Below are 17,148 nucleotides of genomic sequence, written 5' to 3' on the forward strand. Positions count from 1 at the left end.
ATTCAGATACAACTTACTTGCATACTTTGTATATTAATTGTATCGAATCTAGTAATGGAAAATTTGTTATTGACAAAAATTTTACATACACATTTTTTATACACCTGCTTGCTATAAATTGAGAAAAAAGTAACTGATGACGTATCTTTCATCCTCTTTTTACTAAATATATTTACATAAGAAGAGAGGAGGCAACCATATGATTTATAGTTTTTATTTATCATTCCTTCTATGTAATTCCTTGTTCTTAGAACAAGACAACAGACATTGTCAGATATAGACATAGTCTCTCTAATCTGTGGTGATAACTTTGTGTGTTGTCTTTCGTTTAATTTATCTACTTTTATCTATTTTATATTTACATTAGTGATAAAAGTATTTAAAATTTCCGTATTTTATTGTCAAGATGCCTCACTTCAGAATAGAAACCAATTTGCCAAGAACCAAAGTTCCTCAGGACTTTGTATCAAAAGCTATTCCAGTACTAGCTAAAGCACTTGGGAAACCAGAACAGGTTAATATAGTATATTTAATAATGCACTTTCATTCAACCGGTATATGGAACAAATAAAACCATTGCCCTTGAGAACAAAGTTTAAGGTCTAGTGTGCGTATATTAAAAGTTTATTTTATAAAATCGACCCATTTTTTGTGTTCATGATTCTAAAGATGCTATGATTAATTTGTATAATAATCTAATTCGTCTGGTAATCTTCCTTCACCATAGAATGGATGATAATGGAATAACCCCACCAGCGCTATAAGTTTATACTGGCGGGGCACCAGTGAAGGATGATATGTGAGATTTAGAATGTAGGCAAATTGTGATGAATTCACTTTGAATTGAACATGATAGTTTCCAGGGCGGTTCCCCCTGGAAGGAGGCTTTAAAGGCGGCAAGGAGGTTTTAACTGGCAAGGTGTATTACTATCAATGGGGCTACTAATCCCTATTGTTAACAATCACTTCTCCCCTTTTCCATTACCATAATGAGGGAAGAAAGTAGAATTGACTGTAGTAGCTTTAGTAGCTTTGTACTTTTTTTAAGTAGTTGTGTATTCTTGATTTTTACTTCTTGTATTTTTTCATAAACCTGAAGGTCAAATATGGAATGAACAGCCTATTTTGAAATAGACTAAATGTGAGTAGAATAAATTAAATAATTGCTAATATTTAAAAATATAAATCACTGTAATTATAATTAAGACCAAAAGATAGCAAGTTTCATACTTAATATAGTTAAGAAAAAAACACTATATTATTATATTGCATAAGTATATGGCGGTTTTTTTAAGTAGTTGTGATAAATAGTCTTTTATAGGTTGGCTAATAAAACTGTTTAGATAATTTTGAATTACATCAATAATGATGTGATCTAAAGATGTGAATGTTTCAATGCATAAATTGAAAATGAGAGATTTCTAATTAGTGATATCTAAAAGTCACATAACTTTCTAATAACAAATCTACCATAATATACACATCAAGTGACTAGAGATCAAATATGTCTTAGATTATTGTTGTAATTGAAGATTATTATATTGATTCTTATCATAAATCTCATAAAGCATCATTGATTATTTTTGGTGAATTTTACTATTTGAATAAAAATAAAATGAACTGTCAATTCTATAAAAGTGGAGTAATATTTTTTTTTTCTAATTTTTGTTCAATCTTCAGTACATTTAGATAACTATGCCAGCCTCATAGAGAATGTTTAATTGTTTGGTTTGTTATTTCAATTCATCAGGGACACCTTTACCCATAGGTGTAGGTGTTTGGCATTGCAACTGCCAGATTAACTAAGGATTACATTGATGTTATTAAAGCATATCTCTCAGAATTCACTGTCTCAGGTTGCAATTCTGACCACCTTCCACCAGCAAATATAATAAGTGTTCTATTTTATTACAGTATATATTGCTTAGTGACTGCTGAACTCCCATAAGATGATAAAATTTGTTGTTGTTGAGTATAAAATGACTAGATTGCAGCTTGAATGTTGTAGTTAAATAGGCTCTCGAAAAACATGTTGTTTGAAACCAAGATATCAATGTTTTTAAAATGGTTTTTATGTTTTGTGACACAACTCTTAATTTTTACAAATGAGTTCATTTGCACATGGCTTACCTATAATTTCTGTTTCATTTTCAATAATCTGTTTGGCTGCCTTGTCTATTGTTTCATTCCCTGGGACTTGTAAATGTGATGACATCCATTGAAATTTTATAGTGTATCAGAATTAAAACCAAGCCACTTTCGTCCTGGCTCATAAACTTGCATTAATATTGCCTGATGAAATATAAATGATCTATTAGAAAAATGTTGAGCTGCTGCTTCATGTTTGTCCTGAGCATTGTCAGGTGCAAAGTTAGGGTGTAAATTTGATATTGCAGTTGTATATGGATGGCCATTTAAAATCTCTGCTGATTTCTTATTACTATTCAATGTAATACACAAATGATGCAATACTTTCGGATGTTTCTCAGCCCAAGATGTATTACTATTAACATATGACAATTTCTTCAGTTTATTTTTAAATGTTTGGCTGGCATATTCAATATTTCCATTCATGGCAGGTTGTTATGAAGATGAGTATTTATATTTTATTCCATTCCTGCCCTTAGAAAGCCCTGCAATTGTCTGATACTAAAATATCTAGCAATCCCTGAGAAGCGAAAATATATCGTAGCACACTTATCACTATTTCACTACTCATTGATGAAATAATCACTACTAAAAACCACTTCCTGTAACTATTAACTAATATTACAAAAGTTTTATCTTGGAAGGATCCTGAAAAATTAATATGTACTCCACTCTAAGGTTTTTTAAAAGGTTTGTAGATCTTTTGGAGGATTATTTCTTTATTTTGATTATTTCACACATTCTGCCACTGGTCACTCAATTTGTAAATCCATATCTTGCTATCAAACATATCTTCTAGCAGAAGCATTAGATTGAACTATACCAGCATTTGGGGCATGCAATATATCCAAAATTACTCTGCAGTGCTTTTAGTATTATCTGTTGTTCCATAGTAAACATCCCTTAATATATGAAAGAGCCTCTCAGTGGGACCAAAATGAGTTCAAGACTGGAATATAATTAATTATAGAACATAATTATCTATAAAATTGCATCTTTCTTACTATCTACAGCAATTTGTTTTACATTAGGGTCCTAACCCTCTGGTTGTGGAGGGAAAGTTATTGTTAGCAATAGAGTTTGACAGTCCCATTGCTAGCAATGGATATATTGCAATATGCCCTATCAGGTCGACCTCCACGTGGTTCCCCCTGGAAACCATCGAGAATAATTCTTGTTGAATTCGTCACGATGGGCTAACTGACCTACTTCATTCTCATCTATCATCGTTCACTGGTACCCCGCCAGTGTATACCGATAGCGCGGCTGGGGTTACTATTTCATTTATCACCCATAAAAAAAAAACATCTGATTGCTCATTTAATAATGGAACTTCTCAGATCTTTCTCTGCTCCTGCTAGAACTACTTGATATTGTCTATCGACTAAAGGAATCTGCATTTCCAATGAGTTTTCCTGGTCTATACTTAATGCTATAATTATAACAACTAAGCTTTAATAACTATCTTAACATTTAGGTAATATTTGGTCAGGAATGGATTTCAAGCGATTAAAAAGACACGCTTATGATCCGTAATGATGTCAAATTTACGGCATGCCGAATATTCATGAAAATTTTTGAAATCGAATATAATTGCAAGGGCTTCTATGTTAATTTGTCCATAGCGCCACTCATGTGGTTGAAAGTTCGTGGAACCATCATAGTTAGTCATTCTGACCCATCGTCAATTATGTGGACAATCAGGGCTCCACCATTATCAGAAGAGTAACAAATTAGTAGGAGTGTTTTGTTCAATTCATAGCCAAATAATGTCAAATCTTATTATAGATGATTTTTAGTCTAATTAAAATCATTCTGTTTTCCATAACTGGCGGCATATAGAAAACATAATAACTTTTCCTTATAGTCACTCTATTTGTCTGTTTTAGATTCAAAATGGCTTGGATGCACTATATTTATATATAACTTTATCTAAACAAAGCAGTGTACTACTGCGCTACAGTGACACAGATTGCCCTAAAATAATAATAATACCCAAATTGGTTAATAAGTAATTTGTTTTTATTATGTTTTCCAGTACTGCGTGGTGAGCGTTGTTCCAGACTTATTAATGAGTTTTGGAGGTAGTACAGAGCCTTGTGCTATTGCCAACTTAATGTCAATTGGATCCCTTGGCGTGGAACAGAATAAAAAGCATGCTAAAGTTCTGTTTGAACTAGTTGAAAAGGAATTAGGTGTCCCTTCGGATAGGTAATTGGTATTTCTATATCTTTAGTTAAATATAGTCTAATAAGTGTTATATTTCTCAGAACCCCTTTTTATTTACTTAACAATATTTTGTACTGCTCATTGTAAAATTGAATTCAATTGTAAGTTCTATTAATTAATCCATACCACTGTAGGTCATACACATTATTTCTGTGGATTTTGCTAATTATAATTCACTCTTTATGTTGATCTCTTGAAGGAACTTCATTTTATTGAATATATATCTTTACTGATTAAGATAATCAGATTTTTATGCAAATTCGAATTGCAAACTAGTTGATGGCCCACCTATTTGGAAAGTGGTAACCATCGCCTATAGACATGAGCAGTACCATGGACATAACAGTATACTATTTCGCCCATAATACTCTCCATGAATTGCCATTCCTGAGGACTCAGGTGTTATTCCTCTGTACCCTGTAAATTCACTGCCATATCCCATCCTTCAAACCGAAACGCAGCCAAGCAAACATAACTGCTTCATGGTAGAAACACGAATGGGATGGAGGTGCCCTAGCGAATGACTTTGTACAGTCTCCTAAACCTTATTTTTGAAATTATTTTTTAATGGTATGTAAACTTAGTTTTAGGAAAAACAGTATCGATTCACTAACATTTTGTTTCTCGACATTGTAAAACCAAGTTAGTAATAATATAGTTTAATATTTATTGCTTTCATAACATAGCGCTGTAATGTGAGTTATGTTTATTAAACTGTGCATTGTTGTTACATAACCCATTGTGTTCATATCTATCAAAGGTAGCTTGACTATCAACATTATATTGCATCTACTCAAATATACTGTATGTACATGTAACTGTTTTTATATTTAAGTATAAATGCTTATAATTATTATTATATAAAACAATCATTAAAAATAAATATTGTTTTTTTTATTCCTTACCTGTTGATTAGTGAAGTATATTTTTTATATTTTCACCGCTTTTTTTTCAAAAGCTTGTAGTATTGTTGGCTGGTGGTACTGTTTGCGTTAGTTTGATGTCACTTATATTTGTTTATTTTACTGAACTAGATGTTATCTTGCGCAAGTCCACATCACTTGTTATTTGATTAGACTAAATCCGCTATTAGAATTACATTCAGAGATTGATGGCTAAAATGGAGGGTTGTGGAGTTTCTAGTAGTAATAGTGGTGGTTATTTGCGAGTGTTAGCAGTCGTACATATACGAATGGTAGTGGAAATGAATAAAATAATTCTAATCAGTTTATATTTATTTTTCGTATTGTATCTCCTTTAGCATTTCCCAATTTTATTAAATTTCAATATTAATAAGTTTCTTTTTATTTCAGGATGTACATAACATTCCAAGATGAACCCACAGGAAATGTTGGATTCAAAGGAACTACCTTCCATGCTATATTTGGTTAAAAGACATTATTTATAGGAAACATATTTCTTTATTTACTCTTTATAATTGGGTTTTATTATATATTTATATGTAATAGGTATCTCACTGAAAAAATATCTACATATTTACATTATTTTGTAACGGTGTATTTAAAATGGCAAATGCAAGTATGTAGGTATAATAGTGTATTTTGAGATTAAAAAATGTTATTCTGTTTATTTATTTGCCTTTTTAGTTTCCCTGTCTTGTGTAACCTACTAATGATTTCCTTGTAAGGAACTTAGCATACAGGTATAGATGGCAAGTCCTAGGTACGTGACTTGTATGTATTATTATCAATATTCACTGGTACCTCATTAGTTTATATCGAAAGCGCAGGTGGTATTATCGTTTCCATTTCATCTTTTTTTTATGACAGAATAAACAAGTTGATGATTAATTTGATGGGAAGCGGTGCGGTAATCGTCGCTTGGTCATGAAAAGTAGTATATTCGTTGCCATTCCTGATGACTAAAATGTTATGCCTAGAAATTTAGGGTACGACCCTGTAATTTCACTGCCAATATCTTTAATAAAGCGTTCTCATTATTGGCAAAGCTATATATTCTTTCAGGGAAAAAGGGATTCATAGTAATGGAATGTAAGGGCTTAAATGATAGCAATATATCTTGTTTTTTTCTTAATTGATGATAACAGAATGATGACCCCGACTCCTTTATCGATATACACTGGCTGGGCATCAGTAGGGGATGATTGGTAAAGATGAAAAGGCAGGTCAGCCTACCGTGTCGAATTCAATGATAAATTAGTCACGATGGTTTCCAGGATAAACGGCGTGGAGTCCATACTAACAATCCCTTTCCCCAATATATCCTGTTAGGTCTTGGTATTTCTAAACTATAGAAAGCTGTATATAATAATTCACTGATCTGGATAAAAAGTAGTCTATATACTTTTCCATACAGCGCAATATGTGTAAATGTACCAAATTTCATAATTATGGGTTAAATCGCTTCTTTTTAATGATAGATAATGGAACGGTGTAACGGTATACGCTGACGGGGCACCAGTGTGGTAGGTGAGAATGAAAAGTTAGGCCAGTTGGCCCATCGTAATGAATTTACCTACTATTTGTTTATTTATTTCCGTATTCAAATGTTTTATTAATTAGTAGTCAATCAGAATAACGAAAACAAAGACTCTTCCCTGTACCTATTAAATACGATTACTAATTATTCTATTATGTAATTAATGCGCATTATTCAAATGATTTTAAAATCAATCGATTATTAATTTTATCCAACTACTAATATTATCCAACTGTTAATTTCATTCAACTACTAATTTAATTCATTATACGGTTCCACAAATAATAGCTAATCATCCATTAGAATCGGTAGGCACATAGCCGAGTCGACCCGATTGGTGGAATATTTTTATTTGATAAGGGACAAGAATGTAGCCAATTTATATTTATATTAAAAATTACCAATTTACGATAGATATAATTAAAGTAGGTAAAAGTTAGTATATTAATAACTTTGTAGTAGAATAAAAAAATAGAATTTAATAATTATCGAATAACAATCACTTGGATTCGTCATCACTAATCACTACATTATATCATCTGTTTCTTCAGATATAGTCTTTCTAATCTGTGATTTTATTGTCAACCCTCTGCCTAATCTATGATTGTCAGTCAATTTGTTTAGAGTACGTTTTTAAATATTATATTATTTTGTGGCAATAAAATGAAAATTAAATAATGGAATAGAAGAGTTATTGTTAATTCAATAATTGCTCCGATTATAATATCAGCAATTTATTGATAAAATTTGATATTTTAACACTCGGTCGTGTTTGCTTTTGCTTGGCTTTATTTACTGAAGTAGTTTCGAATACAGCGAGGATTATTCCAGTTATAAATTCATCATGGACGAACACAGAAGTGTTGAGGATACTCCAGCATCTCAAAGACTTACTAATGAAGACTTCAGGAAACTATTGATGACTCCACGGGCGACTCCGTCCGGGGGCGCGCATCCCTCGGGTTCTGTACGGGAGGCAATGGCCAATGCTGGGTAATAATTTGTTATTTGAATTCTGTATAATTGTAAAATAATAGATGGCCAGTCATATGAACGAGTATGAATCTATTTAATAGTCCTATTATAAGAGACATGTAAGGTTATAAGGTTATACCGCTTATAGGAACTAGAATCAAAAATTAAAAAATTCAAAGTGGTTAGGTATTTATGACCTGTAAGTAATATTTCTGCTATTAGGGAGGTGTTCTCGCAGACTAATTTGAAGGGTATGATATCTTGCTTCTAGAGAAAGGAATACCATAGCTGACACAGTTTATTGTCATTTTTCATTAGGTGGGTCATCAGCTTGTGTGCCAATCCAATTTGCATAAACAATGTTATTTAAAGTAAAAAACCAATGATAGAATATCCATAATGATGATTATGAATATTCTATTAAACTATGATTGGTTATTAATACCCCACTGGCATGGTCACTCCACAAATGTACATTTTATTATTATTTCAGATCAATGCCTGCACCTTCAGAAAACAAAAGTGAATTACGAAGAAAAAAAAAGTCTTACTATGCTGCTTTAAAAAAACAAGAGGACAATAAACTTGCTGAATTGGCAGAAAAGTATAGGGACAGAGCTAGAGAAAGACGAGATGGACTAAATGAGTTGGGCCCTGCTGATCCTACTAGTAATACTAGTAGTGCTTACAGGTTAGAATATTCTGTTGTAATATTTTGTACTAATTAATTTATTTGTTTTAATTTGTTTATTTGAACTGCTAAAAACTAAAAATAATGAGATTTCTTAATAGGGAAATAATACTAGGCTCAATTATTAACCCTTTGCAGTCCGTTGTCACCGTATTTGCGACATTAAAATGCTAACACTAAATCTACTGTTGCGGCTTCGGCAACATGCTTGTTTTACTAACTCGGAGCCCTTAACACTTATGTAGGTAGCCTGTTTACGATACGTTTATAATGTTTACATTATAATAAATTATTGTCAAGTTAATGACTTATTGGTATCCTTTTGAGTTACTAGGCTGGAGTGCAAAGGGTTAATAGACAAATCATACAAAAAGGTTTTTATATATAAAATTTATCCCTCAGATAATTTATAAAAATAGAGTACAATATTAGAGACTAAAAATCGGTACAGTAATGTCTTTGCATGTGTACAACTTGTTTGTAAATGCTTTTACAACCAAATTATGCTTGACTAAAAGTAAGATTAGAGTAAAAATATCATTAGCTGGTTAAATAATGCTTTTACACTATTTAATTAAAAGTGAGTTTTATATTTGAAATATTTCACTACCACCTTATTTTATTTCATGTCTATTTTCATTTTAAATTGCAACACTATGTGCAATTTTTTGTGAGTGATTATATAAGTAAAAATTTAATAGAATTTTTGCTTTTTAGAGCTGTTGCACCAGATTTAAAATCGGGTATGGATGCTAAAGAGAGAAGAAGACAAATGATTCAGGTATACCTTTATTGTCATTAACATTTTTTTTTCATTTGTGCAGTATGTGTTTGTATCTATAATTGACTGGTAATTCTTATATTTCAGGAATCAAAATATCTTGGTGGTGACATGGAGCACACTCATTTGGTCAAAGGTCTTGATTATGCTCTCTTACAAAAGGTAAATATATAATGTGTGTCTATTATACAGGTGAAATCAAAATTATTAGCGTCATTTTTATTCTGTGAAACAACATATTTTCCTTAGAAACACTGGTAGAAAAATTTTGTAATTATGCAGCACAACCATTTTTTTTATATTATTATAGGACACTAGTGTTTTTTGTAATTTTTTGACTTCTTCTAGAAAGTTTTTCTTGTCTAGATATATTAAAAATTATGATATTACATAGTGTAAATATATAAATTTCAAAATTTCTGCTAAGTCCTACTATCTTTCTCTTTAAGTACTATTTTCCTGTGTTGTCACTTCATCTTCTGCCATCATTCTCTTATCATATGGTATGCCTGCTATTAAGTATGTGAAGAATACGATCCTGCCCGTGCTAAAGTTATATACTAATGGGGCACCAGTGAAGGATGACCAGTGGTGGTCCCAGCATAGAATAGGCCACCCCTTCCTTTCCCATGGGTATCGTGAGAGACAAGTATGAGAGGGCGAGGGATTGGCAGCAGCATCCCTCTTAAAACGTCTCCAATCCGCCTGCCAAACGTGGCAATTACTGACAAAACCCATGTCATATCTTACAGCTTGTAGGCAATGACTTCTCGCTAATTAATTGTTTATTAGTGAATTATTAATCATTAATTATTCAAAATTAAACTAATTAATGATTTAATTAATTATTTATTTATCAGCTCTATTCTTAGGATTTATTCATGTGAATCAGTATATAAAGTGTCTATGTGCTAAGTTAGAATGTAAGCTACCCATGTAATAAATTTAATTTAACTCTATTCACTAATTTTTGCATGAAAGAAAAACAAACGTCCGTTCTTCATTGTAGGTCATAAGTATCTTCACAAATTACGTTATTTTATAAAAACTTATTATATTGGTGGAATTTTTAACAGGTGCGTTCTGAAATACAAACTCGAGAACAAGAACAGGAAGCTGAAATGGAGAGACTAGTCTCTGCACCTATTGAACCTGTGAAAGAGAAGAAAGAAGTTGTGGCAGTGGTAAGTGTTACATATGCAGTAAGTAATTTTGGTATATAACAGTGCATTATAATAAACAGGTAGTGGCAGTGTCTAATTTAGATTATTTATCCTTCTGGGCAAAAAGGAATGAAATTATGTACTCCTTATGTCTATAGGCGACGATTTACCACTTTCCATCAGGTGAGCCGTCAGCTAGTTTGTCATTTTATGTCATTATAAAAAAATAATGTCTAATAACTTTTTTATGTTCATCTTAATTATGGTGACTATATTTATTAAGTTGTCCAGATTAAAAAGTAGATTATAAATTTAAAAATAATTGAGATAAAGAAAAATAATTGAGTTAATCTATATAAATGTCTGAATAAATATAAGATAATTCTTGCATATTTTTTGACCAAACTACTGTATTTAATTTCGTTAGCCACAAGTACTGGCGACTGAATTACACTATATTCCACAATTAGGTTAGATATAAAGTAAAATATTTGAATTTAACTTTTTTAATTTTAGGATGAAGAAATGCAATTCAAGACTACTATGGGCAGGAATATTTACAACATGATTATGGAACAGAAGTAAGTTTAATAGATTTATTATTGTGTTTGTTTAAAAATCCTCTATCACGATTGATGGGATATACAAGTTAAAAAAGTGGATGATTTTTACCTATTATTTATAGAGATTGCTGCTACACGGTGTAGGTATAGCATTTAGGTTGGTATAATAAAAAATATGTATTATATTTTTATCATCAACGTTTTATCTTGGGAGATATTTAAGAAAAAATTATATGAGGAGCCTTAAGAAGATCAATAGAAGCTAAAACAATAATTTTTAGAAATTTTGTCTGTTTCTTTGTTCGGCATTACATAAAAACTACTGCATGGATGCGGTTTTCTCAGTTATATTCCTCATGGTGTAACTTAAAAACTGGTGTATGTTTTATCTTGATGCGGTATTGAAAATCAATGAAATAATTCATTTTAAAAATAGTTTTTAATTCTTGAGTGTGATATACCCTATTTGATTGTTTTAGAAATAAAAAAGTAACGCGCAACGAACTATTTGCACCGGGACGAATGGCATATGTGGTAGATTTAGAGGAAGAAGGCGCGGCCGACAGCGACATACCTACGACGCTGACGCGTAGCAAAGCCGATGTTCCAGAGCCTGACGATCGAAGCTCCGCTTCCAGTGCCAACGATGTGGTTCTAGATAAGCTGGCTCAGATATTCTCATATCTCCGACATGGGAGGCATAAGAAATTGAGGAAAGCCAAGGTATCTTAGTTACTGATACAGTTTTTATTATGCTTCATTTGTTTAACAAAAGTCTAGATAAAAGGTTTTTCAGGGTCGGCAACGCGCATTTAACACTGCTGGTATTGTAGCTGTCCATAGGTTACAGTGACCATTTACCATCAGATAGGGTGTATGCTTATTTACCACCTTCATAGTATAAAAAAATGCTGTCAGACTCTTGAGTGCCTCCATATGGCGTGTTGAGAGATTATATATAATATAATATCAGCCGTTGACTGTCCAGTTGCTGACTGCTGAACATTTTAAGAGGTTCCTCTTAAAACACCATCGGCCGGCCGGCTGTTCTCCATCTCTCGACCATTAAATTCCCTTAGTCGCCTTTTACGACACCTATAGGAAAGAAAGGAGTGGCCTCTTCTATGCCGGGACCACAAATGCATAGATATTGTTATTTAATTATCAATAAATAATTGTTATGTACAAAAATAAAATGAAAAAAAGTAAAAGGCTCTAGTAATGAAATCTTAAATTGAATATTTAATTACTAAACGGGGATTTCAAGATCATTAAAAAGCCATTTTAAGATCATTTAAAAAATGATTGATGTAGGCATTTATTGTTAGATCATACCATTAGCTTTGTCATATATTTCTCGTGCTAGATATTCATAATTGGATGTGTGACAAGTGTCATAAATAGGCTATGCTGATGGGTACCTGATAATTTAACGTGTCGAAGGTCTTTTAATTTTTTTTTAAAACGTATGTAATACTACAGGACAAGGTTACGGAGAAAGGGCGAGCTGATGATTCAATATATGGCGAAATTGGAGATTACGTTCCAGCAGACAGGCGCGCCGACCGCCGTGAAGAACGACCGCGCACAGGATACTTCGACAAGCCAATGGAAACCGAAAAGGAAGAAGGTTCGTTTTTAATTGACATTTAAACATTTACATACCTCAGATTATATAGATAGAGTAAAACAAAAGTATTTATATGGAATGCTAAAAACAGGTCAACTTTTTTATTTATGTGTGCCTGAATATCCTTATATTATATTATATATATACCATAATGTACATATATTACTCAGTATATTTCAAGGAAAAAGATAAGTAATATATAATGATTCGTAAAATACTTACATTTTCTAATTTGATTCATACCTGAAATATGTTTTAAAATGATTGAAAATGAAAAAATTTTAATTAATTCTGATTTAATTAATGATTTCTGAGAAATAAGTAAATCCTTAATTAAAAAACTATTTATTCTGATATATATCAAAAAATAATTCCCATTTAAGAAAAAATTAATCTGGGAAATTTTTTATTTAATTACTTGTAACATCGAAAAACGCGCATTGATTTAAAAAAAATATGTCAACTATTGATTAAATTTGTTTTGTTTTTGACACTCGATCCTCCATCTATATAATTTAACATTAGTTAATATTAGTAGTCAATGTCACTGTTTGTTTTACCAATGATAGAAAAGGCAGAAAATAAATTGCTTTTTGCATTGATTTACAAAATTATTTTCGAAAGTAGTTTGACATATTTATTTTATATTGTCGTCATGAGTACTACAATATAATCACATTTTACTCACGTTGTCAAATATAGCGTCATATATATATTAATAAACTTTCAACCCATTTAGGCTACATGTTTTCAAAGATCCAAAAACGAAAGATCCAAATTTGCATATATTTATATAACTATTATTTGGTGGTATTAGTTGGTAGATAAGATACTATAATTTTCTGATTATGTTCAAATTTGAATTATTGGAAGAACTTAATTAATATTTATTAGAAGGATAATGACGATATGTTCGGAAACCAGTTGCATGTGTACATACTAAAATACATTAAAAATTTAATGAAATATTTAATAATTGAATGATATATAGTGAAAATTTAGACTAAGTGAAAGTATTTTGCTCTAAACTGTTATTATAAAGAAGATGGATTTAATTATTTGTGTGTTTGTTTGTAATGGATAAACTCAAAAACTACTTAACCGATTGAAACACTCTTTCACCCATTGAAATCTACATTATCAGTGAGTAATATAGGCTGTATTTTAATTTCTAAAAAATCGTGCGAAGCCTAGGCGGACTGCTAGTTTTAAATAATATACTATATTAATTTCCTTCACATTAATATTGTGATATTGTATCGTTATTTATTAAATAGGTCCAGGTCCAGTGGCCCGGCGCCCGGCGCCTACAGCGGAAGAGCGAGACAAGAGATCAGCGGCGCTACTCTCTCGCTTGGCGGCTGAACCTGAGGGCTACGCGGAGTGCTACCCTGGACTGCGCGAAATGGATGACGCCATCGATGACTCGGATGATGAGGTGGATTACACTAAGATGGATGCTGGCAACAAGAAAGGACCTATAGGTGAGGGTTTATTTTGTTAATTCTGAAGAAGCTTTAGAAAGTCTGTATGATTCTAAATTACTGATACCAGAGGTAGACTTTGTACAAAAGTCATTTGCTTGGGCACCTCTGTCCTATTCGTGTTTTTACCTTGAAGCAATTGTGTTTGCATGGCTGTGTTTCGCTTTGAAGGGATATGGCAGTGAATTTACAGGGTACAGAGGAATAACACCTGATTTCTCAGGAATGGCAATGCATGGGGGGTATTATGTGTGTAACAATATACTTTATTATATCCATGGTACTGCTCATGTCTATAGGCGACGGTTATCACTTTTAATCAGGCGGGCCGTCAACTTAATTCCCATTCTAAGTTGCATAAAAAAATTATAATGTCAACATACAAAATATTTTCGTAATTATTTATGCATTCGATGATATTCTTGTTAGTTCCATATTAATTTTGTTACGATTGATGTAGTAGTTTTTTTAGGAGCAAACTCAAAGTATTGTTGTTATCATTATGAAATTATAAAAAAATAATGCGGGAAATGGTATAATACATATCTGATAATTAAATAAAGATAATTAAACTGTGTTGCCAACAATAAAAAAAAAGAACACTACCTCAGGATTTATTACAAACTTTTAGAAACTTATTTAGGTTATGACTATAAACAAGCTTGTTTGACTTATATTTTTGGTGCCAATTTACGTCTTACTATCTGCTTCTATTTAATTTTCATATAATTCTTTAATTGATTATATAGAGTAAAATAAATTAAATAAACTGCGGCACTACTCAGATTTTTATTTTTAGTCAAATTTAATTTGTCGAACAGTACAAGTGTACTAATATTATATAAAAAGATTTCATTGTTTGTATGTAATGGATAAACTCAAAAACTAAATAACGAATTTTAAAAATTCTTATACCTATAGAAAGTTATTTTATTAGCAAGTAACTTAAGCTATATATTATAAAAAATAGATAACTCTACTAAAATTACAGTAGTGTAAATCGAGATACCGAAAAATTGCCTATAGAACCATTGATAATATATAAAATTACATGTTTATTGTATGCAGCATTGCCCACAAAATTCTTTGAGGCTGTATATCTAACTGTTATAGATATGTCAGGATAACAAATTTTTGTTCATATTAACCTTTCAAAATAAAAGCAGATTCTAAAGATAAAGAGTTTCATAATCAATGTTGATTATGTACTTATAAATTGTAAAATTATTTCGGAATATTGGATTGAACTGGACCTTTTGTTTGGAAATAAAGATGGACATAAATATGCTAAAAGTAAGACAAATTCCGCAGTGTGAGTGAACTACCTTCTGCTTAATATCGTTATCGTTGGACCAATAGAAGGTCCAAGTAAAGTTTTAATTTAAAATACTTTTTTAACTTCCTATCTACGATTGTGCAAAGCCAGGATGGGGCACTAGTGTAATAGTAACGCAAGATGTTTTGTTATACTATTTACTTTTTCACTTTACTTCAGGTCGGTGGGACTTCGATACACAAGAGGAGTATTCGGCGTATATGAGTAGCAAGGAAGCGTTGCCAAAAGCTGCGTTCCAATACGGTGTAAAGACGCAGGACGGACGTAAGACTAGGAAGACGAAAGATAAGAGCGAGAAAGCGGAACTCGACAGAGAGTGGCAGCAGGTACTGAATACTGTTTTTTTAATGGTAAACACATTAGCCTGTAATCTAATTGATAATTGTAATTGTTGTGTATAGATTTGAATTTCATTCATCAGACGTTGTTCCGAAGATTAAGGTTTTTATACAGGGTGTAAGTGACGGGTTGGCAAAAACTGAATCAGTGAAGTCAGACCATTATTCTGAACTGAAAACCAGTGAAAATTCTTTCCGGAAAATAAATTCTTTTTTTTTTCATTTAAAATTATATAATCTATGATACTATGTCACATAAAGAAATAATAATATTTTATATTAAAATATTACATGAAATACAAAAAAACAACAACGTAATGTTGGTATTAAAATCCTACCCTGACGCGCGGAATCAGCTGAGTAAGGTCAACGCCACAAGCGTACGAAAACTGTCTACGAAGAAGCGTAATTGACTTGTGGTATTGATTCAGACTATTCATCTGAATCAGCTGTTTTCGTTTTGGCCAACCAGCCCCTTTCACCCGGTATAAAATGTTTTATTATAAGGTTGCTTCCAGACTTGTCAGTACGGTATAGTTTCATTTTGTAAATGTGTGTGGTAGGTACGAAGATAATAATCATGCTATACCTAACGTGACTATTTATTCTTTGACTCAAAACGAGACTGGTTTATTTAGGTCAATTAACAGGTAGTCAATGAAAAAAAAGTTAATAATAAAAATGTATACCCGATAAATATAAATATAACTAAACAAAAATTTTATATTTATCGGAGGAACAAATTTGCTTTAATATAGCTAGCTAGCTGGTGAAGATTTTAAGTAAGAATGGAACTCTTGGCACGTTTTTTTTTATATTCACCTTTATTAGTAACATCGCCTTTAGACTACTCGAATTTTTGCGCGGTTTCCGTAAATGCGACAATTTCGCATCCTATAGTTCATTTCGGGGACACCGGGATTCGTAATTATAAAAAGGGACAGTCTCGTTCAAAACGGGACGTCTGGTCACGTTAACTATACTTGTCTTATTGGAATGGCTATAATAAATAATTCATATTTTTAAGTATATTCATTCATTATTTTTTTTTGTTCACAGATTCAAAATATAATACAGAAGAGGAAGGCACCGCAGCATACAGATGAACCTGGTTACAAGTCGCAGAAATATTGATTTATTAGTAAACAATTTACATAATAATTACAGCTACTGTTTGTAGTGCCTTTAATATTTTTATCAATTAGAACAAACAGCTAATATGCGAACAGTCTCGTTATTATTTCTATTATACAACACTAATAAATTCAATATAATATGTAAATATTTACGCGATAATTATGTAACATAAAAAGAATTGTATATCTAATTAAAGATGTGTGGATGCTTTCA

At 31.6% G+C, this 17,148-nt stretch overlaps 2 protein-coding genes across 2 annotated transcripts; both read left to right on the forward strand.

Annotated features, from left to right (window-relative positions):
- The first annotated feature begins 285 nt into the window (after positions 1-285).
- On the forward strand, positions 286-5,967 carry LOC113515143 (macrophage migration inhibitory factor-like). Its single transcript, XM_026899299.3, has 3 exons — positions 286-514; positions 4,187-4,359; positions 5,691-5,967. Exons 1-3 carry the CDS (start codon positions 407-409, stop codon positions 5,767-5,769), a joined length of 360 nt encoding a protein of 119 aa, XP_026755100.1. The 5' UTR covers positions 286-406; the 3' UTR covers positions 5,770-5,967.
- A 1,452-nt stretch (positions 5,968-7,419) lies between these two features.
- Positions 7,420-17,148, forward strand: LOC113515140 (protein Red). Its single transcript, XM_026899295.3, has 11 exons — positions 7,420-7,830; positions 8,306-8,503; positions 9,221-9,284; positions 9,372-9,446; positions 10,361-10,468; positions 10,964-11,028; positions 11,490-11,733; positions 12,493-12,640; positions 13,918-14,124; positions 15,620-15,786; positions 16,858-17,148. Exons 1-11 carry the CDS (start codon positions 7,682-7,684, stop codon positions 16,930-16,932), a joined length of 1,500 nt encoding a protein of 499 aa, XP_026755096.1. The 5' UTR covers positions 7,420-7,681; the 3' UTR covers positions 16,933-17,148.

This window comes from Galleria mellonella, unplaced genomic scaffold (genome assembly GCF_026898425.1).
Source record: "Galleria mellonella isolate WM207_F2 unplaced genomic scaffold, CSIRO_AGI_GalMel_v1 utg312, whole genome shotgun sequence".
Classification (NCBI taxonomy): Eukaryota; Metazoa; Arthropoda; class Insecta; order Lepidoptera; family Pyralidae; genus Galleria; species Galleria mellonella.